Source organism: Phocoena sinus, chromosome 12 (assembly GCF_008692025.1).
Source record: "Phocoena sinus isolate mPhoSin1 chromosome 12, mPhoSin1.pri, whole genome shotgun sequence".
In the NCBI taxonomy this organism is placed as follows: Eukaryota; Metazoa; Chordata; class Mammalia; order Artiodactyla; family Phocoenidae; genus Phocoena; species Phocoena sinus.
The window spans coordinates 83118405-83142968 of record NC_045774.1 but is presented as its reverse complement, the minus strand read 5'-3'; the positions used below and the strand labels follow the sequence as shown (position 1 = coordinate 83142968).

The 24564-nt window shown below is 39.4% G+C and overlaps 1 protein-coding gene across 13 annotated transcripts; it reads left to right on the top strand.

The window, feature by feature from the left end:
* On the top strand, positions 1 to 24564 carry SDHAF4 (succinate dehydrogenase complex assembly factor 4). 13 transcript variants are annotated; one of them, XR_004352592.1, is made up of 6 exons: positions 1 to 112; positions 10954 to 11103; positions 21689 to 21819; positions 22243 to 22295; positions 22514 to 22617; positions 23687 to 24564. XR_004352592.1 is itself a non-coding variant. In XM_032651672.1 (4 exons), the coding sequence occupies exons 1-3, from the start codon at positions 49 to 51 to the stop codon at positions 21796 to 21798; spliced, it is 324 nt and encodes a 107-aa protein (XP_032507563.1). In that variant the 5' UTR covers positions 1 to 48; the 3' UTR covers positions 21799 to 21819; positions 22243 to 24564. The 13 variants fall into 13 exon arrangements, 3 of the variants coding, with proteins under 3 accessions (XP_032507563.1, XP_032507564.1, XP_032507562.1); XR_004352591.1 differs by having other exon boundaries at positions 23322 to 24564; XR_004352593.1 differs by lacking the exon at positions 22514 to 22617.

Below are 24564 nucleotides of genomic sequence, written 5' to 3'. Positions count from 1 at the left end.
GCGTGCCGGGAAGACGCGGCTGTTGCGGACGCGGCGGGAGCTGGCGTCATGGTTGTGCTGGGCTTCACCTCGTTGCTGGGCCACATCCCGGCCACAGCGTGGAGAGCGGCAAGTAAGGCGCCCGGTCCCGGGGCCGAGGTCGCGGGCGGGGTCGCGAAGGCACGAATGCCGCGAGAAACGTGTCCGGCGGGGCAGCGGCGTGTCGCGGGCTCGGGGGCCCCGGGCCTGCCGAGGCTTCGTGTCCTGCACGGCCACCGCGCTCGTCCCCGGCAGGTCCTTCCCGCCCGAGCTCAGGGCGGGACCGGAGCTGGACAGTCGCTGGGCCCCGCTGTCCGGACGCCTCCTTCCCGGCGGCCACCGCGATGGCCACGAAGTGGGGCGGGCGTCCTGAGTCCTGGGGGGTTCGCAGGGCGCGCGGCATCTGGTGCGCGTGGAGAGTGTGGAAAAGCGGGCCCTGCGGCAGTGGACTCATTATTTGCTTATTTAGTTTATTTACAGCGAAAAAGATCTCTGGCAGTCTACAGTACTAGAAGTGGAAAAGTGCAGAATTTTGGAAAAGTGGGCCGAAGGCTAATAAGTATAATAAAAATTAGGTGAAGCCAGGAATTATTCTTGAGAAAGTATGCATGCTTTTAGTAAAAACCAATCTTGTAAAACCCATTTTTGCTGGAAAATTTTCTCAAAATATTACAGCCTTAACCCATAGAGTATGCTAAGCCTAGTTTTAATTTAGGACACGCTGGAAAAATTGTGTTAAGTTGAAGACAATTCCGCCCCTCCTCCTGATGGGCCCCAGATTCCTATAAAGTTTGTTTTCCTTTCTGTAATCATCTCTCCCCAGACAGACTACCTGTTAAGTTGTAAAAATTTTAAATGATCCAGGAATGAATAATATATAAAGTAAAAGTCCCATAATGTTCAAACCTCGAGGTAATAACTGTGTGCAGCTCCGTTGTGTGTTCATTCAATATCCCTTTTTCACTAATGTTCAAAACTTAAGAATGAAGTGTTTCATACCCAAAATTTACATAACACATGTGAGTTGTGAAGCAAAGCCAACATTTATGAATCCATTCTCCAGTTTAAGAAAGAATATTTCCATTGCCAAGCGGCTACCTGCTACCTGCTTCCTGATGCAGTTGTGTAACTGCAAGCTTTTGATCTTTACAGAAAGGGCTTCATGCCATTTGTATTTATTTTACTTGCTTTTTTCACCTGACTGGTTTGAGATTCATCCATGTTGATATGTGAGGCTGTAATTATTCATTGAGTTATGAGAGTGTATCATACGTTTTTCCTTTCCCCTTCTCAGTGGACGTTGTGTAACTCTAGAAGCACCAGGATTGACTGCTACACATCTTGTGTACACTGTAGGTGTACTTGCACAAGGGGTTGAATTCCTGGAATATGTGGCATAGGCCTGTTCAGTTTTACAATATGATGGCAAGCTGTAAAGGCATTTTCCATTCCTACTGGCTATTTATACTTCTACCAGCAGTATTAGAGTTTCTGTTGCCCCACATACTTGCCAACATTGGATAGCATCAGAAAATTTAATTTTTGTCTGCCTATAGGGTGTTGAAACGGTATTTCATTACAATTTTGCGTTTCTCTGATTAGAGAAGTTAAACATCTTTTCAAAAGTTTTTCGCCTTTTTTGATGAAATATCTCTTCATTTTCTTATTGGGTTGTTTGTCTTTCTTATTTATATTCTTTACATGTATTTGACCACTGTACCTTTTTTACTTATGTAAATGGCAAATAGCTCTGTTTGAGGGCGGAAGGAATGAAAAGTGCTTACTGAACTGAGAAGTCATCTTGAGACTGAAAAACACGGCAGGCAGGTTCATACAATCGGTGAATCAGTTTATCATAGGGTAACTTACCTGTAAAGGCTGAGAGCAGGCGGACAACCGTCAGGAAAAATGAACAGCCGCCCTCCAAACCGCCAAGGGGGCCATCGGGACAGTTTTATAGTTGACCTAGACTATGGAGGTATGTGCTTGGAAACAGGAAGTGCGTTCCTAAGATTTATGAGTAGGTAACTGGTCTTGTGGGTGCTCGGAATATGTCAGCGAAGATTTTCCTCATTGTTTGGGGACTAACAGAGTATAGAGGCCACCTGATCCCAATGATTATTGAACAATGTCAATTAACTGCTAAGCCCTTGACAACAGAGAGTGATTGACTTCACAGTACAGTCCTGGGTAGGGTCAGCAGAAAGCCTGTATGGGCCCAAGATGGCCTCACTTATGCTAACGGCCATACAAGCTCAAGCTCAGTTTGTGGACTGCTTTTGTTACTCTTATGGTGTCTTTTTTTTAAAAATTATCTTCAGCAGTAGACAGAATAAAATAATGGATCTGATTGTACAGTCACACAGATTCAAAGGAAAGGTGTCTTTTGATAAACAGGTATTCGTAATTTTATTATAATCTTGTCCTGATCCTTTTGTTTATTGTCTGTGCTTTGTGGTCTTTCTTAAAGCCTTCCCTACCCTAAGGTCGTAGAGATATTCTGTATTTTCTCCTCAAAGGTCTATTGTTTGGCTTTTTATATTTAAGCCTTTATGCTACCAGGAATTGATTTTCATGTATGGTGTGAGGCAGGAAACCAATTTCACTTTCTTTCCATGTCAGTAACCAGTTGTCTCAGGTCCATATATTGGACCTCCCCCCCCCCCCCCCCGATGTAACGCCCCTGTCATAAATCAAGTTTACATATGCATATGCACGCGGGTTTATTTCTTGGCTCTCTTCAGTTCCATTGATCTATTTGTCTGTTCCTGTGATGTAACACCTATCTTAATGACCATGCCTTTGTAACAACTCTTGATATTTAGTAGAATAAGTCCTTTCATCTTGTTTTTCAGAAGTGTCTTGGCTATTCTTGGATATCTGCTTTCCATATAAAATTCTTAAAAAAAAAAGTTCCTGTTGGGGTTTGGTTACAACTGCTCAATATTTTTTAAGATTATCATTTTCTGATTGCTGCTTATGTATAGAAACACAGTTGACTTATTTATTGATTTTGTGTCCAGTAACCTGGCTAAATTACTTTATTAATTTAAATAATTTATTTGCAGATTTTGGTGGGGCGGTGCTAGGTAGACACAAATATTGCCTGCAAGTAATGAAAATCTAGTTCTCCCTTTCTAATCTTTATATCTTTTTCTTTTCTCTTGTTTCTCTGTCCTTGCTCAGATTTCCAGTACCATGTTGAGTAAAAGTGGTGGTAGGCGTACTTGTTCATAATTGTAAAGGAAATATGTTCATATTTCATCATGTAATATTAGCTGTAGGTGTGCCCTTTATTAGGTTAATGAAGTCCCTTGCCATTTCCAGAAGGATTTGGGGGGTTTTTTGTTTATGTAGTTGTCTGTTTTTTAAGACAGAATAAATCTTGAAATTTACTAATTCATTTTTCTTCATCTTGTTTGTTAATTCACTTTTCTCCTTTAATATGGTGGGTTGGTGAATTATAAATTTTTCTAGTGCTGAATCACTCTTGCATTTCTAGAAAATATTCAGATTGATCAGGTTGATTATATTATTAATTTAGTGTTGGGTTTGGTATGCTAATATTTTGTTTAGAAGTTGGCCTGTAATTTTCCTGTCTTGGAATTTCCTTTTCTGGTTTTGAAATTAAAGTTATTCTAGCCTCTTACAATGAATTCAGAGTCTTCTCATCCTTTTCTCTTCTATATTAGATTTTTTTTTTTTTAAGATTGAAATACTCTGTTCCTTGAGTGTCTGCTGCAGATTGCCTACAAAACTGTCTAGACCTGCCCTTTTCTTTGAGGGAAGATTTTAAATTATTGGTTATTTTTGTAATGATTATTGTGGTATTTACCAGATTTCCTCTTCTAAAGTCAGTTTTGATAAGTTAAATTTTTTGAGAAAATTGTTCATTTTGTATACTTTAAATATATAGGCATAAAGTTCCTGGTTTGGGGTTTTTAAAAAACTTTTGTTCTATGTAGCTATGTACTCCTCTTTTACTCATGTTATATATTTTACCTTCTCTTGGTTTTTTTGGGTGTTTTTGTTTTTGTTTTCATATTAGCTTTACCAAAGACTTCACAGTAGTTTTAGTCTTTTAAGAGAACCAACTTTTGGTTTTGTTGATCCTCTTAGTTTTATGTCTTTTATTTATGTTATTATTTTCTTCTCTTACTGTTTTTATTTTCTTTCCATTTTCTGTGGGTTCCCCTTTTTTTTTTTTTAGAAGATGTGGAAATGGTGCATCTCACATGTCTTAGCTCAGGCTGCAATAACAAAGTACTGTAGACTGGGCGGCTTAAACATCAAACATTTGTTTTTCACAGATCTGGAGGCTGGAAAGTCCAAGATCAAGGTGCCAGCACATCTGGTCTCTGGTGTGAGCCTGCTTTCTGGTTCACAGACGGCTGTCTTCTTGTTGTATCCTCATGTGGCAGACAGCAGAAGGACCCTGCAAGCTCTCATAGCCTTTCTTATAAGGGCACTAATCCACTATGAGGGCTCCACCCTCATGATCAAGGATCTTTGCCTTCCAAAGGCCCCACCTCCTAATATCATCACATCAGGGGTTAGAATTTCAGCATATGAATGTGGGGGGGGGGGGTTGGGCACAAACCTTCCATCCATAACATTGGTCCTTTTTTTTTTTTGAACCATGGTAGTGGTTCTCTTCATATAAACAGCATATGGCTAGATTTTGGTGAGTTTTTATTTTGAAGTCCAACAGCATACCTTTTAACTGGAGAGTTCAGTCAATTTACAGTTATAGTTACTGATAAAATTGGCTTTATTTCTACCATCTTATTTTTCACACCTTCTATTTGTCATACTTTGAATTCAGTGTTTGCTTTTTTCATTTGTTTCCTCTGCTGGAAAAACAGGAAAAAAATGAAGATACACACTGCTTTGGAAGATACACACTGCTTTTTATTGGTTACCCTTGAAATCTAAATGCATGCTTAAGGAAGTTGAAAGTTAATTAATATCTTTATTCTCCTCCTAAACAGAACAAAGCTTAAAAATGCTTTGAATTCACTCACCCTCCACTTCTGTTGTTCAGCCTTTTAGGGGTGTGTGTGTTTGTGTGTTTGTTGTGTGTATGTTAGGTGGAATTGTGTAGTAACACAAATCAATACTGTTATTGCACTTTTATGCAGTCAATATATAAAACTTTTATCTTCTATTTTATCTCACACTTTTTTGATCACTTTCTTTTTATAAATTTATTTTCTTCGTGATAAGAACGCTTAGGATTTACTCTTTTAACAACTTTTTAAATTTTTATTTATTTATTTTTGCTGCGTTGGGTCTTCGTTGCTGCGTGCAGGCTTTCTCTAGTTGCATCGAGCGGGGGCTTCTCTTCAGTGTGGTGCCTGGGCTTCTCATTGCTGTGGCTCCTCTTGTTGCGGTGCATGGGCTCTAGAGTGCAGGCTCAGTAGTTGTGGCGCACGGGCTTAGTTACTCTGTGGCATGTGGGATCTTCCCAGACCAGAGCTCAAACCTGTGTCCCCTGCATTGGCAGGTGGATTCTCAACCACTGCACCACCAGGGAAGTCCTTGGATCAGTTTCTTAAAGTACATTGTTTAGAAGTTCCCTTTGGTGACAGTCTTGTGATAAAGTTCTGTGTTTTTTTTAATATATATTTTATTTTTAATCAAAATATGGTTTTATTTCTCTCCTGTTCTTGAAAGTAGTTTCAATGGCTGCATCATTTTCTCACAGCTCTCTCTCTTCTGGCTTTCATTATAGCTAATGGGAAGTCATCTGTCTAATTTTTATTCCTTTACTAGTAATATGTCTTTGATCTGACTGCTTTTTTAGATCTTCCTTTAATATTGGGTTCTTCATTTTACTTTGTGTCCACGTGTTTTTTTGCTTTTCTTTTTAATATAATTTTATTTATTTTTTATACAGCAGGTTCTTACTAGTTATCTATTTTATACATATTAGTGTATATATGTCAATCCCAATCTCCTGATTCATACCACCACCACCACCACCCCTGCCACTTCTCCCCCTTGGTGTCCATACGTTTGTTCTCTACATCTGTGTCTCTATTTCTACCCTGCAAACCAGTTGATCTGTACCATTTTCCTAGGTTCCACATATATGCATTAATGTACGATATTTGTTTTTCTCTTTCCGACTTACTTCACTCTGTATGACAGTCTTTAGATCCATCCATGTCTCTACAAATGACCCAATTTCATTCCCTTTTATGCCTGAGTAATATTCCATTGTATATATGTACCACATGTTCTTTATCCATTCATCTGTCGGTGGGCTTATAGGTTGCTTCCATTAACTGGCTATCGTAAATAGTGCTGCAGTGAACATTGGGGTACATGTGTCTTTTTGAATTATGGTTTTCTCTGGGTATATGCCCAGTAGTGGGATTGCTGGATCATATGGTAATTCTATTTTTAGTTTTTTAAGGAACCTCCATACTCTTCTCCATGGTGGCTGTATCAATTTACATTCCCACCAACAGTGCAAGAGGGTTCCCTTTTCTCCACACCCTCTCCAGCATTTGTTGTTTGTAGATTTTCTGATGATGCCCATTCTAACTGGTGTGAGGTGATATCTCATTGTAGTTTTGATTGCATTTCTCTAATAATTAGTGATGTTGAGCAGCTTTTCATGTGCTTCTTGGCCATCTGTACATCTTCTTTGGAGAAATGTCTGTTTAGGTCTTCTGCCCATTTTTTCATTGCGTTGTTTGTTTCTTTAATATTGAACTGCATGAGCTGTTTATATATTTTGGAGATTAATCCTTTGTCCGTTGATTCATTTGCAAATATTTTCTCCCGTTCTGAGGGTTGTCTTTTCATCTTGTTTGTAGTTTCCTTTGCTTTGCAAAAGCTTTTAAGTTTCATTAGGTCCCATTTGTTTATTTTTGTTTTTATTTCCATTACTCTAGGAGGTGGATCAAAAAGATCTTACTGTGAGTTATGTTAAAGAGTGTTCTTCCTATGTTTTCCTCTAAGAGTTTTATAGTGTCTCGCCTTATATTTAGGTCTTTAATCCATTTTGAGTTTATTTTTGTGTATGGTATTGAGGAGTGTTCTAATTTCATGCCTTTATATTTGGCTGTCCAGTTTTCCCAGCACCACTATTGAAGAGACTGTCTTTTCTCCATTGTATATCCTTGCCTCCTTTGTTGACCATAGGTGCGTAGGTTTATCTCTGGGCTTTCTGTCCCGTTCCATTGATCTATATTTCTGTTTTTGTGCTAGTACCATATTGTCTTGATTACTTTAACTTTGTAGTATAGTCTGAAGTCAGGGAGTCTGATTCCTCCAGCTCTGGTTTTTTTCCCTCAAGACTGCTTTGGCTATTGGGGGTCTTTTGTGTCTCCAGACAAATTTTAAGAGTTTTTGTTCCAGTTCTGTAAAAACTGCCACTGGTAATTTGATAGGGATTGCATTGAATCTGTAGATTGCTTTGGGCGGTATAGTCATTTTCACAATACTGATTCTTTCAATCCAAGAACATGGTGTATCTCTCCAACTGTTTGTGTCATCTTTGATTTCTTTCATCAGTGTCTTACAGTTTTCTGAGTACAGGTCATTTACCTCCTTAGGTAGGTTTATTCCTAGGTATTTTATTCTTTTTGTTGCAGTGGTGAATGGGATTGTTTCCTTAATTTCTCTTTCTGATCTTTCGTTCTTAGTGTATAGGAATGCAAGAGATTTCTGTGCATTAAATTTGTATCCTGCAACTTTACCAAATTCATTGATTAGCTCTAGTAGTTTTCTGGTGACATCTTTAGGATTCTCTATGTATAGTATCATGTCATCTGCAAACAGTGACAGTGTTACTTCTTCTTTTCCAATTTGTATTCCACTTATTTCTTTTTCTTCTCTGATTGCCGTGGCTAGGACTTCCAAAACTATGTTGAATAATAGTGGCAAGCATGGACATCCGTGTAATTTGGGACCTAGAATGTCTTTCAGTTGTGCATGGTTTATATTCACCAACATTTTCAATATAATATTTTTCTAAATAGTCAACCACAAAAAACGAAGAACAGATTATTATATGAAATATATTAGTATGATCAGAAACTCATATTTCTGTTACCCGTATAATTTCTTTTTTAAAAAAATAAATTTATTTATTTTTATTTTTGGCTGTGTTGGGTCTTCGTTGCTGCACGCAGGGCTTTCTCTACTTGCTGTGAGCGGGGGCTGCTGTTTGTTGCGGTGCACAGGCTTCTCATTGCGGTGGCTTCTTTTGTTGCACAGCACGGGCTCTAGGCGTTTGGGCTTCAGTAGTTGAGGCATGCAGTCTCAGTAGTTGTGCCTCGCGGGCTCTAGAGCACAGGCTCAGTAGTTGTGGTGCACGGGCTTAGTTGCTCCACAGCATGTGGGATCTTCCTGGTCCCGTGCTCAAACCCATGCCCCCTGCATTGTCAGGTGGATTCTTAACCACTGCACCACCAGGGAAGCCCCCATATAGTTTCTTAATAAAAATAAATGCAGCTTTACAAGATATTTTTTTGCAGGTTTTTCTCTTTTGATTTTTAGTGCATGCTTAACTAAGTATTATTTTGAGGACATAATTAAAAGTAAAATATGCCCTTAAATATTGAAGTGGAAGTTTGAAGGCAAAATGGTCTGTAGTCTAACTCAATAAATACATTAAAATTTTAGGTAAGTGTTTTTATTTTAATATGTATAGAAATTTTTATTGATTCACAGATTCTTCTCAGCCAATTAGTATCATAAATGTGAAGTATTTTATGTAAGTGAGTATTTAGATGGGAGAAGTCTATATTAATTCTGTAAGTCGTTGTAGCTTTCTTAATACATTCAGTTGTATATTTTCTTAATCCTTGAATTTTGTTGGCTGAAGACTAATCTGCATTACAGTTGGACATTCAGACAGTCAACAGTGTTGCTAGACACTGAGATATATGCAGTGGACGTGCAAATTAACAGCCTGATGTACTATTTTGAAATTGTTAATGCAGTTTGTATGTAATGTTAACTTTATGTAATCTTACAAACATGTCAATGTAAATTCCAAATTGGCTGTGGAGGGTGTATATATATATATACATGGAGACATATATACATACAAATACTTGTGCATATATATTTGTGTGTGTGTATATATATATAATTTTTTAAAGCGGGGGTAGGGTGATGTAGTCATTGTTGGAATATGAATAAAATACATGTAGTGAAAGAAAATCCTAACTACATGTAATGCTATCAGGAGCTTCCAGATAATTCTATAATAACAATAATAGATACAGTCTGTCACTGTGCTGAGTGCTTTGCCTGAATTGTCCAGTTTAATCTATTTAGTAAGCTCATGAGGTAGATACTGTTATATTCAATTTAGAGGGGAAGAAATGGATTTAGAAAGGGTAAATAACTTGACAAAGGTCAAACAACTAGTAAGTATTTGTTTTAGTTTCTTATTGCTGGTGTAACAAATTACCACAAACTTAGTGGCTTAAAAATCCTTACAGTTCCAGAGGTGAGAAGTCTGAAATGGGTCTCTCTATGCTGAAACCAAGGTGTTAGGGTTGTGTTTCTTCTGGGTGCTCTAGGGGAGAATCTGTTTCCTCCCTTTTCCATCTTCCAGCGGCTGCCCAAGTTCCTGGACTTGGTGGCCCTTTCCTCCATCTTTAGAGCCAGCAACATCATCAAGTCTGTCTCTCACTGCCACCTCTCTGCTTCTCTCTTCCAGTTCTCTCTTCCCCTTTTAAGAACCCCTGTGACGACAGTGGACCCACCCAGGTAATCCAGGACAGTCTACCTAGTTCAGGGTCATCTGATGAGCAACTTCAGTTCCATCTCTTACCTAATTCTCCTTCACCATGTGACCTAGCCTACACATAGTTACCAGATATTAGGTTCTCACCCTCTTTGGGGGCCATTACTGTGCCTGCCGCAGTGGTGTGACCAGAACTGGTACCCACCTCTGTCTGCCTCTAAAGCTCTTCCTTCAGGAAGTTGAAGACCCCAACCCTGAGGTCATTTTTCAGAGTGGTTTTGCCCTTACTGAACATTATCTCAACAAGGGTTGGATAACTTTCATAATACTGAAAGCTTACCTTTCTCATTGTAACCTAGAAAGTGAGCTCATTTATAAATTGCAGGTGCCCAATACAGTTTAAGATGTTTAATTGGCAGAAAAAGAGGGGCATGATTAGGATTTAAATATAAGAATACTAAATACAGTGCCTTACAGAGATTTAAATAGTAAATATTGTCATTGAAAAGTTCCTACTACTTAGATACTCTTAATGATCTGATTCCTGGTATTTTTGGCATTGCTTCAGACAGGAATCCATATTTTATTTTATTTTATTTTATTATTTAATGTTTTTAAAATAAATTTTTAATTTATTTTTTGCCTTGTTGAGTCTTCATTGCTGTGCACAGGCTTTCTCTAGTTGCGGCGAGCGAGGGCTACTCTTTGTTACGGTGTGCGGACTTCTCATCATGGTGCTGTCTCGTTGCAGAGCACAGGCTCTAGGCGCGCAGGCCTCAGTAGTTGTGGTGCGTGGTCTCTAGAGTGCAGGCTCAGTAGTTGTGGCACATGGGCTTAGTTGCTCTGTGGCATGTGGTATCTTCCTGGACCAGGGCTCGAACCTGTGTCCCCTGCATTGGCAGGCGGATTCTTAACAACTGCGCCACCAGGGAAGTCCCAGGAATCCGCATTTTATATCTGTTTTTGCAATTTTGATAATGGTTAACTAACTCATTTCAAAGCTCTTCTTTTCAAACTGATAGCATTGGTTGCCTCCAAGGAAAGGAACTGGCCGTCTCAAAGATAGGGGCAGAGGGAAGGGTTTTCACTGTGTGTCCTTCTGTACTTTTAAATTTTGATAACTGTGAATGTATAAGCTTAACACAAGTAAGTAAAAGTGTTACATTTTGAAGTAGAATAAATGAACAGCTCCTATTTTTTCACTGTCTTCACTCTGCTAGGATCACCCATTCTGTGTCATTCTTTGAGGAAAATAAGTTCTCAAGGAGAAAAATCCAAACCCATCAAACAACCCCTTAAGAAGCCAAAGTTACCAGAAGGTCGTTTTGATGCACCAGAAGATTCCAATTTAGAGAAAGAACCACTGACAAGTGAGTAGAGTAAACCTCCTCTCTTAATTTTTGGTCTCAAAGAAAGTGTTTCTGTCATTGAGAAGCAAATGAAAGGAAGGAAGCATGTTATTATTTATAATTCTTCATTGACAGTAATAAAGAATATTTCAACAATGAATAAAATTACCATACAGTAAGTCCTCTATATACAAACGAGTTCTGTTCCTAGAGCACATTCGTAAGTCCAATTTGTTCGTAAGTCCAACAGAGTTAGCCTTGGTACCCAACTAACACGATCGGCTATATAGTACTGTACTGTAATAGGTTTATAATACTTTTCACACAAATAATACATAAAAAACAAAGAAAACATTTTTAATCTTACAGTACAGTCCCTTGGAAAGTACAGTAGTGCAATACAACAGCTGGCACACAGGGGCTGGCATTGAGTGAACAGGCAAGAAGACTTACTGACTGCAGGAGGGAGAGGAGGTAGGAGATGGTAGAGCTGAGGGATTGTCAGCAATAGGAGACAGAGGGCAAGCTGCACTTTCACTCACCCCTGATGTTGATGGAATGCACGTTCATATCTTTGAAAGTTTGCGACATGAAGGTTCGTATGTAGGGGACTTACTGAATTGACTGTCAGTATGTATGGGTTAAAAAAAAGATTTCCAGGTCCCTGGCAGTGATTGATTATGTTTGATTAATTTATTTATTACACCCCATTATTCGCATGGCAAAATAGATGAATTAAGATGCAAATAACAGAAACTTACTTGAACAGACTTAAGCAGAAGGGTAGGGTATGCTGTTATTAAGGTACAGGGAACAAGTGAGGCTCCCTAGGGCAGTAATGCTGCTGGGCCTTAGAAGAAGACTGGGACCTCAGGACTAAACACTGTATGGAAACCAGGGTGTTCTTCCTTCTCTTGTCTTTGGTACCTACTCTTCATTGTTTTCTGTCTCCATACTCCCTTCTGAGTCCACTGGGCAGAAAGTAACTGCTTCTAGCAGCTACTCAGTTCAAGAGAACAACAAGACTGAAAATACAGTTTCTTAGTCCTGATTTCAGATTCCTTAAGAAGAGAGCTCCTTGGCCTTCCTTGGATCAGATGTCCACAGCCAAATCAACCAGTGGCCAGTGGCCTGGGTCATAGGTGAAAATGTGGTTGTTCTCACTGTAACTACATGGCTGGGGAAAGAGAAGGGGATGTTTTGGAGAATAAAGGGGTTTTTGGGCGGGAGAAGGGATGATAGACTAAACATTATTTTGTATTCAGTATATATAAAATTTGTTTCATGTCTTAAAGCTTTTTTTTTTTTAAGTACTACTTTATTTTCATGCTATATCCTTTTGTACCTTTGAATTGTGGAAAATGTGCAGATATTAGCTATTCAAAAAATAGCATTTCATACAGCATAAATGTAAACATACCACTTTGAAACTTTGGCAAGGCTGCCCTGCTTGTCTGGTTTTTCCAGTCTCATGAGTGCTAACCCATCTATGAAGTGAAGCATCGTAGGCAAGAAGATACCAGTAGAGGATACAGGGACCTGTGTCTGGAATTCTGCCTAGAATATAAAAGCGTTGGGGGTTTGCTCATTCATTAAATATTTCAGATTATAGCACTCTACCAAGTCCAATCTCATAACCAGATCAACCAGCCAAGGTGATGGAGGCTTTTAAAAAGTTGCCATTAATCTAGAGGTAAAATTCTTCTTCAAAGGTTTTAGCTAAGCGTAAAAATCTGAGAGGAAGTATTTCCTTAAGATGTCTCACACAAAAGCAGCAGTCTCAGAAATAAACACTCACATATATGCTTAATTGATTTTTGACATGGTTGCCAATACCATTCAATGGCGAAAAGGACAGTCTTTTCAATAAGTGGTGCTGAGAAAACAGGATATCCACATGTAAAAGAATGAAATTGGACCCCTTACCTTACACCATATTCAAAAACTAATTCTAAATATGTCAAAGACCTAAACTTAAGAGGGAAGACTGTAAAACTCTTAGAAGAAAATTGGACAGACTCTTCATGTCCCTGGATTTGACAATGATTTCATGCATATGACACCAAAAGCACAAGCAACAAATGTAAAAATAGATAAGACATCAACAAAATTAAGAAATTTTGTTCCTATGAGAACATTATCAAGAAAGTGAGAAAAATAACCTACAGAATGGGGGAAAATATTTGTAAATCATATATTTGAAAAGAATTAATGTCCAGAATAAAGAACTCCTACAATTCAACAACAACGAAAACAACCCAATTCAAAAATGGGCAAAGGGGCTTCCCTGGTGGCACAGTGGTTGAGAGTCCACCTGCCAATGCAGGGGACACGGGTTCATGCCCTGGTCCGGGAAGATCCCACATGCTGTGGAGCGGCTGGGCCAGTGAGCCATGGCCGCTGAGCCTGCGCGTCTGGAGCCTGTGCTCCGCAACGGGAGAGGCCACGACAGTGAGAGGTCCGTGTATTGCAAAGAAAAAAACAAAAAAAAAAAAATCTACATATGGAACAATTTCACTGGAAACTAGCAGAAAGACCCTGGTACAATCAAGACTGTAAAAAAATATCCACACATAATTGGGTAGGAAGGGAAGAAAAGTGATCAGGTCAGGACCTGTGCCCCTGGGAGAGGACTCAGAAGAAAATGGAGAATCCATGGTGGAGACCCACCATGGGCAGTGAGTGCTGAGAACCACAGATTGGGTGCCCTAGTCCTGGCGTCCTCCACAGGGGAGACGAGCTCCCTTGGCTGGTTGGAGGGCAACTGGGACTCCCAGGAGGGCAGAGGGACCTGGACTCCGCTTGTGAGGAGGGCGCACACAGGCTTGGCCCAAAGGCAGGGCAGAGAGAGGTCTGCTCCAGCAGCTGCCAAGTCCTGCGGCTGCCTCATCATGCACCCCAGCCCCAAGCCAAGCCAACTCTCTGGTCCCACTCATTGCATTCTGGGGCAGCCACTACCAGGAAGAAGACTCAGCCGCGGGACACAGCGGTGACCCAGCCCCAGGGTGGAGCCTGGGAGGGGTAGCGGCAGCCATTGTCGGCACTTACTCAAGTGGCACAGCAGAAGCAGCCCAGACCTCTGACAGCAGCTGGCCTGCCACAGCTCACTCCTGGTACACGCCGAGAGTCCACACGGGCCCCCCGCAGCTCTGCAGTGTGGCTCCACAGCCAGATGGAGGTGACAGGGGCTGGGGGCAGTGATCAGCTGAGAGGGTCAAAGTGCACTTGTACCGAGGCTGCATCTGAGTGGAGCATGGGAAACAAATATGTGCACCTGAACAGGCAGTGAAGCAGAGACAGCTCAGACCTCTGTCTGAGGCTGACATGAGCGGAGAGCCCACACAGGCCCCACTCACTTCAGCTCTTCCTGCTCTGGGGCAAGGAGAGAGGAAAAGACCCACCTAATGGGAACAGAGCCAGCTCATGCCTGACCCTCAGGGCTTCTGCTCCAGCAACCTGGGATCAGACCCCACCCCTGATAGGACAGTGACAGCACCTAGCAGAGGGGAAGTCCTGCCCCACACCTGGCTCCAGCTCTAGCCCCTCCACCAGCAGGCCCACCTCCTACCAAGGAGATAGCTGTCAGCACACCCTGAGGAAAGACATGATTTGCGTCCATGTCAAATTCAGTTCTCCCACAAAAGGCATTGGGCACGCGCAGTCTGTATAGGGGCACTCCTACATAAGAACACTCCTTCGAGGTAACTTTCACCTAAATTCACAGAGGCAGGAAAAGTTAAGCAAAATGAAAAGGCAGAGGAACTTCTCTCAATTGAAAGAGCAGTAGAAAACCCCTGAAAAAACTACTAATGAAACAGGTGACTAGATAAAGAATTCAAAGCATTGGTTATAAGAATGTTAACTGAATTAGGGGGAAGAATACATCTACACAGCAATGTTTTTAACAAGGAACTAGAAAATATAAAAAAAGACCCAATCAGAAATGAAGAATTCAATAGTTGAAGTAAAAAACACACTAGAAGGAATGAATAACTGGCTAAATGACACAGAAGAACGTGTAAGTGATCTGGAAGATAGAATAATGTACATCACCCCATCAGAACAGCAAAAAGAAAGGCAGGGTTTTTTGGGGGGGGGGTTTTGGTTTTTTTTTTTGTTTTTTTGTTTTTTTTGCAATACACAGGCCTCTCAGTGTTGTGGCCTCTCCCGCTGCGGAGCACAGGCTCTGGACGCGCAGGCTCAGTGGCCATGGCTCACCAGCCCAGCCGCTCCGCAGCATGTGGGATCTTCCCAGACCGGGGCACGAACCCGTGTCCCATGTCAGCAGGCGGACTCTCAACCACTGCGCCGCCAGGGAAGCCCAAGAAAGGCAGTTTTAAAAAATGAAAACAGTCTAAGAGATCTCTGGGATAACATATAAGGAGCCCAGAAGGAGGAGAGAGAGAGAGAAGGGAATTGAAATTGTATTTGAGGAAATTGTGACTGAAAACTTCCACAATCTGAAGAAAGAAACAGATATCAAAGTACAGGAAGAGGGTCCAAACAAGATGAACCCAAACAGATGCACACCAAGACATATCATAATTAAAATGGCAAAAGTTCGAATTCTGAAGGCAGCAAGAGAAAAACAGTGTCATACACAAGGAAGTCCCTATAAGTCTGTCACCTGATTTCTCTGCAGAAACTTTACAGGCCAGAAGGGAGCAGCACGATATATTCAAAGTCCCGAAAGGGAAAACCTGCAACCTAGGGTACTCTATTCAGCAAGATTATCATTAAAATAGAAGGAGTGATAAAGGGCGTCTCAGATAAGCAAAAGCTAAGAGTTCATCAATACTAAACTTACCTTAAAAGAAATGTTGAAGGGACTTCTCTGAGTGGAAAAGAAATAAGCTGTAGGAAAGGGGAATCCTGATAGGAAAGGCAAATGTATAGTAAGGACTGAGGACCAACCACTTAAATAAGCCAGTACAAAGATTAAAAACAAAAAATTGTAAAAGCATTTGGTTAACTGTTGCCTGCAGTGACCTGGGACATAGACCCCACATACCTAATGAACTTGTAGCTGTAAGGGAAGGGCTGGAAAACAGAACCTTAATAATATCTGTTGGTTGTTACTGACTGTTTGGCAAGGAATTAAAAAGAAAGAGATGAACTTAAAAAAAATTGTAGAAGCAACTGTAACTACAATAAACAGTTAAGAGATAAACATGAAGATCTAAAATATGACATCAAAAACATAAAATGTAGGGGAGAGGCGTAAAAACTGTAGATCTTTTCAAATGCATCTGAACTTAAATGACTATCAGTTCAAACCAAGTTGATATAGTTACAGGTCAACATATATGAATCCCATGGTAATCACAAATCAAAACTACAGTAGATAAAACTAAAAAGAATACAAGCATACTACTAAAGAAAATCATCAAACCACAAGAGAAGAAACGAAAAGAAGAAATGAACAAAGAAATAGAAAAACAACTAGGAAACATAAAATGGCATTAACTACATACCTATCAGAAATTAAATGTCAAAGGACTAAATAATCAAATCAAAAGACATAGGGTGATGAGGCCCTTCTATTTGCTGCCTACAAGAGACTCACTTCAGAACCAAAGACACAGACAAAGTGAGGAGATGGAAAAAGTTATTTCTTGCAAACAGAAATGACAAGAAAGTGGGGGTAGCAATACTCATATCAGATAAAGTAGACTTTAAACAAAGACTGTAACAAAAGACAGAGAAGGACATTATATAATGGTAAAGGGATCAATACAAGAAGAGGATGTTATCATTAACATAAATACTTGAAACAGGAGCACCTAAATATATAAAGCAAATACTAACAGACAAAAAGGGAGAAATTCACAATAATAGTAGGGCACTTTAACACCACACTTCCATTAATGCGCAAATCATCCAGACAGAAAATCGATAAGGCAACACTGGTCTTAAATGACACAATAGACCTCTTGGACTTAACAGATATATACAGAACATTACATCCAAAAACAACAGAATACACATTATATTCAAGTGCACATGGAACATTCTCCAGGATAGATCACATGCTAGGCCATAAAACAAGTCTCAAAAAAATGTGAGAAGGTAGAAATTATATCAAGCATTTTTTCCGACCGTAGCAGTATAAAACTAGAAATCAATTACAAAAAGAAAAATGGGAAAAGAACAAATACTTAGAGACTAAAACAACATGCTACTAAAAAACCAATGGGTGAATGAAGAAATCAAAGAGGAAATCAGAAAATACCTCAAGACCAAAGAAAATGGAAATTCAACACTCCAAAACCTATAGGGTGCAGCAAAAGTAGTTCTAAGAAGGAAGTTTATAGCAGTACAGGCCTTTCTCAAGAAAGAAGAAAAATCTCAAGTAAACAACGTAACCTGCCACTTAAAAGAATTAGAAAAAGAAGAACAAAGCCCAAAGTCAGTGATAGGAAGGAGATAAAGATCAGAGGGGAAATAAAATAGCGATCAACAAAACAATAGAAAAGATCAATAATACTAAGAGCTGGTTTTTTTAAAAGATGAACAAAATTGGTAAACATTTAGCAAGGATCACCAAGAAGAAAAGAGAGAAGACCCAAATAAAATAAGAAATGAAAGAGGAGAAGGAACAGCAAAAACCACAGATACAAAAAATCATAAGAGAACACTACTAACAGTTATATGTCAATGAATTGGACAACCTAGAGAAAATGGATAAATTTCTAGAAACATACAACCTGTCAAGACTGAATCAAAAAGAAGTAGACAACTTGATCAGACTGATCACTAGTAGTAAAGTTGAATCTGTAATTTAAAAACTCCCAGCAAACAAAAGTCCAGGACCAGACAGCTTCAAAGGAGAATTCTACCAAACATATAAAGAAGAACTAATACCTAACCACCTCAAACTATTCCAAAAAATTGAAGAGGATGGAACACTCTCAAATTCATTCTACAAGGCCACCAATAATTACCCTGATACCAAAACCACACAAAGACACTACAAAAAAAGAAAATTACAGGTCAATATCGATGAATATAGATTCTAAAATCCTCAGAATATTAGCAAACTGAATCCAAAAATATATTAAAAGGATTGTATAGGATGATCAATTTGGATTTATTCCAGGGACACAAAGATTGTTCAGTATTTGCAAATCAATTAATGTGATACACCACATTAACAAAAGGAAGGATAAAAACCAACTGATCATCTCAATAGATGCAGAAAAACCATTTGACAAAATTCATTATCCATTCATTATAAAATTCTCACCGAAGTAGGTATAGAGGGAACATATCTCAACATAATAAAGGCTATTTATGACAAATCCACAGCTAACATCATATTCAGCAGTAAAAGTTGAAAGCCTTTCTTCTAACTCAGGAACAAGACAGGGATGCCCACTCTTTGCCCCTTCTATTTAACATAGTATTGGAAGTTCTAGCCACAGCAGACAAGGAAGATAAATAGGTATGCAAATGTAAAGGGAAGAAGTAAAACTGTCATTATTTGCAGATCCATGATACTACATATAGAAAACCCTAATGTCTCCACCAGAAAACTATTAGCACTAATAAATGAATTCTGTAAAATTGCAGAATACAAGATTAATATACAGAAATATGTTTCCTTTACATACACTAATAATGAACTATCAGAAAGATAAAGTGAAAAAAAAATCCCCATTAAAACCACACTAAAAACAATACAATACTTAGGAATAAACTTAAAGGTGAAAGACCTGTACTCTGAAAACTATGAAACAATGATAAAGGAAATTTATAAAAGAAATGGAAGGTTATCCTGTGCTCTTGGATTGGAAGAATTAATATTGTTAAAATGGCCATACTACCCAAAGCAATCTCCAGATTAAATGCAATCCCTATCAAAATACTCATGACATTTTTCACAGAACTAGAACAAATAAGCCTAACATTCATATAGAACCACAGAAGGCCCCAAATTGCCAAAACAATCTGGAGGAAAAAGAACAAATCTGGAGGTGTCAAGCGCCCAGACTTCAGACTATACTACAAAGCTACAGTAATCAAAACAGCATGGTACCGGCACAAAAACATACACATAGATTAATGGAACACAATAGAGATCCCAGAAGTAAACCCATGAACCTTTGGTCAATTAATCTACAACAAAGGAGGCAAGAATATACAATGGAAGAAGACAATCTCTTCAGTAAGTTGTGCTGGGAAAACTGGACAGCTACATGTAAAAGAATGAGATTAGAACATTTCCTCACACATATACAAAAATAAACTCAATGGACTAAATATCTAAATGTAAGACCTGAAGCCATAAAACTCATAGAAGAGAACATAGGCAGAACACTCTTTGACATAAATTGTAGCAATATTTTTTTGGATCTGTCTCCTAAGGCAAAAGAAGTAAACAGATGGGACCTAATTAAACTTAAAAACTTTTGCACAGCTAAGGAACCGTGGACAAAACAAAAAGACAACCTGTGAATGAGAGAAAATGTTTGCAAACGATATGACCAACGCAGGGTTAATATCCAAAATATATAAACAGCTCATACAACTCAATATAAAAAAACAGTCCAATCCAAAAATGGGCAGAAGACCTGAATAGACATTTTTCCAAAGAAGACGTACACATGGCCAACAGGCACATGAAAAAATGCTCAACATCACTAATTATTAGAGAATTTCAAATCAAAACTACAGTGGGGTACCACCTCACACTGGTCAGAATGGCCATCATCAAAAAGTCAACAAATAATAAATGCTAGAGAGGGTATGGTTAAAAGGGAACCCTCCTTACACTGTTGGTGAGAATGTAAATTGGTGCATCCAATATGGAAAACATGGAGGTTCCTCAGAAAACTGAAAATAGAACTACCATATGACCCAGCAATTCCACTACTATGTACATATCCAAAGAAAATGAAAACACTAATTTGAAGAGATACGTGCACCCCAGCGTTCATAGCAGCATTATTTACAATAGCCAAGATATGGAAGCAACATAAGCGACCAACAGTTGAATGGATAAAGAAGATACACACAGGGCTTCCCTGGTGGCGCAGTCGTTGAGAGTCCACCTGCCAATGCAGGGGACACAGGTTCGTGCCCCAGTCTGGGAAGATCCCACATGCCGCGGAGTGGCTAGGCCCGTGAGCCATGGCCACTGAGCCTGCATGTCTGGAGCCTGTGCTCTGCAATGGGAGAGGCCACAGCAGTGAGAGGCCTGCATACCACAAAAAAAAAAAAAAAAAAAAAGATACACACACACACACACACACACACACACACACACACACACACACTGGAATATTACTCAGCCATTAAAAAGAATGAAATTTGCAACAGTGTGGATGGACCTCAAGAATATTATGCTTAGTGAAAAAATCAGAGAAAGACAAATACTCTATCACTTACATGTTGGAACCTAAAAAATAAACAGTGTCTATAGCAAAACAGTAACAGACTCACAGCATAGAAAACTAACTAGTGGTTCCCAGTGGGGAGAGGGAAGGGGGGGCCAAGATAGGGGTATGGGATTAAGAGGTACAAACTACTGTGTATAAATTGGATAAGCAACAATGATATATAGCACAGGGAATTATTGCCTTTATCTTGTAATACCTTTTCCTGGAGTATAATCTGTAAAAATAACTGAATCACTGTGCTGTACACCTGAAACTAATACAATATTGTAAATCACCTATACGTCAAAGAAAATGAATGAGTGATTAGACATTGTTTAAGAATTGGGATTCTTTCAAATAGCTTGTTCCTCTCCTGATCTTCCTGTGTACAGATCAGTACAGTGTATGTACTGAGAGCAAGACTGCAGCCAGAATGTGTGAATTCAAACTCAGTTTCATCACTTAGTCTCGTCTTCCTCATCTATAAAATGGAAACAATAATTGTTCCTGTCCCAAAGGATTATTATGAGGGTTAAATGAATTAATATGTATAAAGTCCTCAGAATTGGGCCTGACTCAAAACGGAAAATCCTATTATGAACATACACTGTTAACAATAATAACAGTTGTTATGCCCATAAATGGCAGTTTCCGGGAACCAGTTGCTGAAGCCAAAACTGTATGATGAGGAAAATTAATACTCATAGCTAAAATTATTTGAGCATTCTTATGTAGCTGGCACTGTGCTAGACCTTTTACATGCATTTCTTTTTTTATTTCTCAAGATAGTAAGGCAGGTATGATGGTTGTACCCACTTCACTGTTAAGAAAAATAAGGCATTGAATCAAAGTAATCTTCAAAGTAATCTTGTTTCAAAACCTTCCAAACCCTGTGGATTTGTACTTTGTATTCTCGGCACCCCTTTCCTTCTGTTCTAACCCAGCCACTCCTCAGATGAGGGCCTGAGAGTCCTCTGAGAATTCTAAGTCACTAATGCAGGAAATAAAGTAGATTGGACATGAAGACTGGGTGCTAAAGTGATTTCTCAAACTGGGGAGAGGAACCACTCTCTGGGGAGAGTTTGTTGAAGGACCGCATAGTAGTAGCCTCATCAGTAGCATGCAGCCTGTTAACTGTCAGCTCTGCAGCCTCATCTGCAGAATTGACCATAATGCTTCTCCCATCTCCACTGACTGCTTTTTTTTGCATCTCTGTCTTTCTTCAGAATTTCCAGATGATGTTAATCCTGTTACCAAAGAAAGAGGTGGACCCAGGGGCCCAGAACCTACCCGATATGGAGATTGGGAACGAAAAGGACGCTGTATTGATTTTTAAGCCACGTATTCGTTAACTTCAGTATCTTTTTCTGATTGTGTACATCTGAATTAACTTATTTTTGATTATTTTCTTTCTGTATATCCTTTAAGTCATCTAATTTCTATAATGTGTTTAAAAATATATATGATAGCTTTGGAAGAAAATATGCTGTTATAAATCAGGAAAGAGGAAGTATTAGCACATTAATTTTAATTTAAATGTATTAGGATATTTAAGTGATGATTAGAGCTGCAAACTTTTATTTCATCATGTTTCAGTTTAAGTTAATCAGTTGCTTATAAGATACAAATGTAAACTATAAGATACAAATACAAACTTTTTTTTAAAATGATTTTATTGCCATGTGCTAGGTAATAGTGACTTTATAAATGTGAGTTAAGTAATGCATTGTAGTTCGGTAAGGCCACAGTAACAGCAGAAAATCTTTAACTCTGGAGCCAGATCACTTGGGTTCAGATCCCAGCTCCACTACTTACTAGCTTATGTGACCTTGGGTAAGTTATTTAACTTCTCTGTGCTTCAGTATCCTTATGTGTAAATTGGAGATAATCCTAGTTCCACCTCGTAGGACAGTTGAGAAGATTAAATGAGTGAATACATGTAAACCACCTGGAGCAGTGCACACTAGAAGAGCTGAAAGTAGTTGCCTCTGGAGGCAAGTTGGGTGGACAGGGACTGCGGTTTCTCATTAGATGCTTTTTCTCTCTTAAAGTTCATTGGGGAAATTTAGAAAACAGTATAAAGAAGAAAACAAGAATTGTCTATAAAACCTCTATACCTGCTTACCCTTTGACGTATTGTCCTTCAATAATCTAAGTAAGTATACATGTTTTGTATATCTGTTATCCTAACAATTTCGTAGTGAAAATGATGTTTCACTATTTGAATCTTCACTTTCTTAATCACAAGTGATGTTAAACACTCTTCTCTCTGTTTATCAGCCTTTTGTGTCTTCTGTTAATTGCTTTTTCTTATCTTTTGCTCATTTTCTGTTGGATGTTGGTCTTTTGTTATCAATTTGTATGAGACTTTTGCTTTTCACTTGTGCTTATTTATGTTGAAATTTTTCTTATTTTTGTGGCGTCAGTTTTTTTTATCTTTGTGTAACTTGGTCTCTGTGACCTTAATGTACTAATATCCCTTCACAAGTTCCTTGGTGGTTCCTGTCCATGATGAAGTCTTAAGTTCTGTGTCCTTCCTGTTCTGACCCTTTACATCTGTTCAGGCCCCTCCTTCCCAGTCAAGCCCCACTACTCACAGCCTCTTAGACGTGTTGGTAGATAAACATGCCTTCTGCCTGAAATGCCCTCTTCTTTACTTTCTGCCTAGAAAACACCTATCAAGCTATACCTCACTTCCTTGACTATCTTTTCTGTGTCATTTCCACATTCAACTATTACAGACATACTGACTTGTTTTAGAATTAATTTTCAATTCTGCATCCTCCATTAGTCCATGGGCTTCCCTATCTGCCTTATATTCCTGATTGATTTCATTCCGTTTTGTACCCCCAATCGCAGCATGGTGCTGAGCATTTAACAAACACTCAACAAACGTAGGCTCAGTTTTGAATCATCCAGCAAAACTCCACAATGGCCCCCGAGATTCCCTCTCCCTGGTGTGCATGTGAATACGATGAGATAGTCATTCCCTTGATTAAGTTACATAATATGGCAACGATGATGGAATAGTCATTCTGGGGCTCAAGTTACCTATGTAAGAATCCACTGTAGCCAACTGGAGGAAGGTTCTCCTGCTGGATTCGAAGAAGTAAGATGCTCTGTTGTGAAAGTGCCATGGACTAGCTCCTGAAGGCAGCTTTCAGGAGCTGAAAGCCCCCCTGCTGACAGCCAACAAGAAAACAAGAACCTCGGTCTTCTTACAGCCACAAGCCTCTGAAGTCTGCAAACCACATGAATGGGATTGCAAGCGGATTCTGAGCCTCAGATGAGATCCCAGCTCCAGCCGACACCTTGATTTCAGCCTGGTGAGGCCCTGAACAGAGGACCCAACTACCCAGACTCCGGACCCAAGGAAGCTGTGAATAATGTTTGTTGCTTTAAGCCACTGGGTTTGCAGTAATGTCTTGTGCAGCAACAGGAACCTGTTACAGTATTCGAGCTGCTATTACTAGGGCATTGGCCTTGAATCTCAGGAGCAGTGACTAGGCTGGTTTAAGACCTGCAGTTTGATGAACTGGATCCTTGTCTTCATTATTTGTACACAAAATTCCTCTCAGACCTGCTTTGCCAAACCGTTGCCCTGTCTTTCTTAGGAGAAACGAAGCCCTACTACCTTGCAGGCATTCTTCCCAGTACCACCTCCCTAGTGATCAACAACTAAGTTGAGTTCCTGCTCGCAGGTTCCCTCTTGCCATGTTCTGTCTGCACGTGATTCCACTCCTGCTACTTTATGGCGCGTCTCTTTCCCTGTGGGACCGCGTGTGTGTGAACTACACCTATTTACTGTGACATTTTTGTGTGCAGTGTCAAGCCTGCTGGACTGACCTTCCTTCGACACCTGCAGCCTGGTCTCATTCAGTGCCCAGAAGCTGGGATTGTTTCCTTCTCACAATGTCCCCTGTAATCAGTTTCCTGGCCTGGTATTCTAGAATTGGGCCAGCTGGGTCCGTCAGGCGAGATAAAATAATCCTAAATCAACCTTAAACTGCTATAAGAATGCCCCAAATTCTTTTAGGAATTTATAAAAGAGTAATGCATTTTTCTTTAAAACACCCAAAATACTAAAAGATTTGGAATCTTC

What these genes read in the sequence shown, in the direction of transcription:
- SDHAF4 (XM_032651672.1), top strand. Translation starts at nt 49, where the DNA reads ATGGTTGTGCTGGGCTTCACCTCGTTGCTGGGCCACATCCCGGCCACA. An exon ending in CACAGCGTGGAGAGCGGCAA is followed by an intron (nt 113 to 10,953) that starts GTAAGGCGCCCG and finishes TCACTCTGCTAG; the next exon opens with GATCACCCATTCTGTGTCAT. An exon ending in AGAGAAAGAACCACTGACAA is followed by an intron (nt 11,104 to 21,688) that starts GTGAGTAGAGTA and finishes GTCTTTCTTCAG; the next exon opens with AATTTCCAGATGATGTTAAT.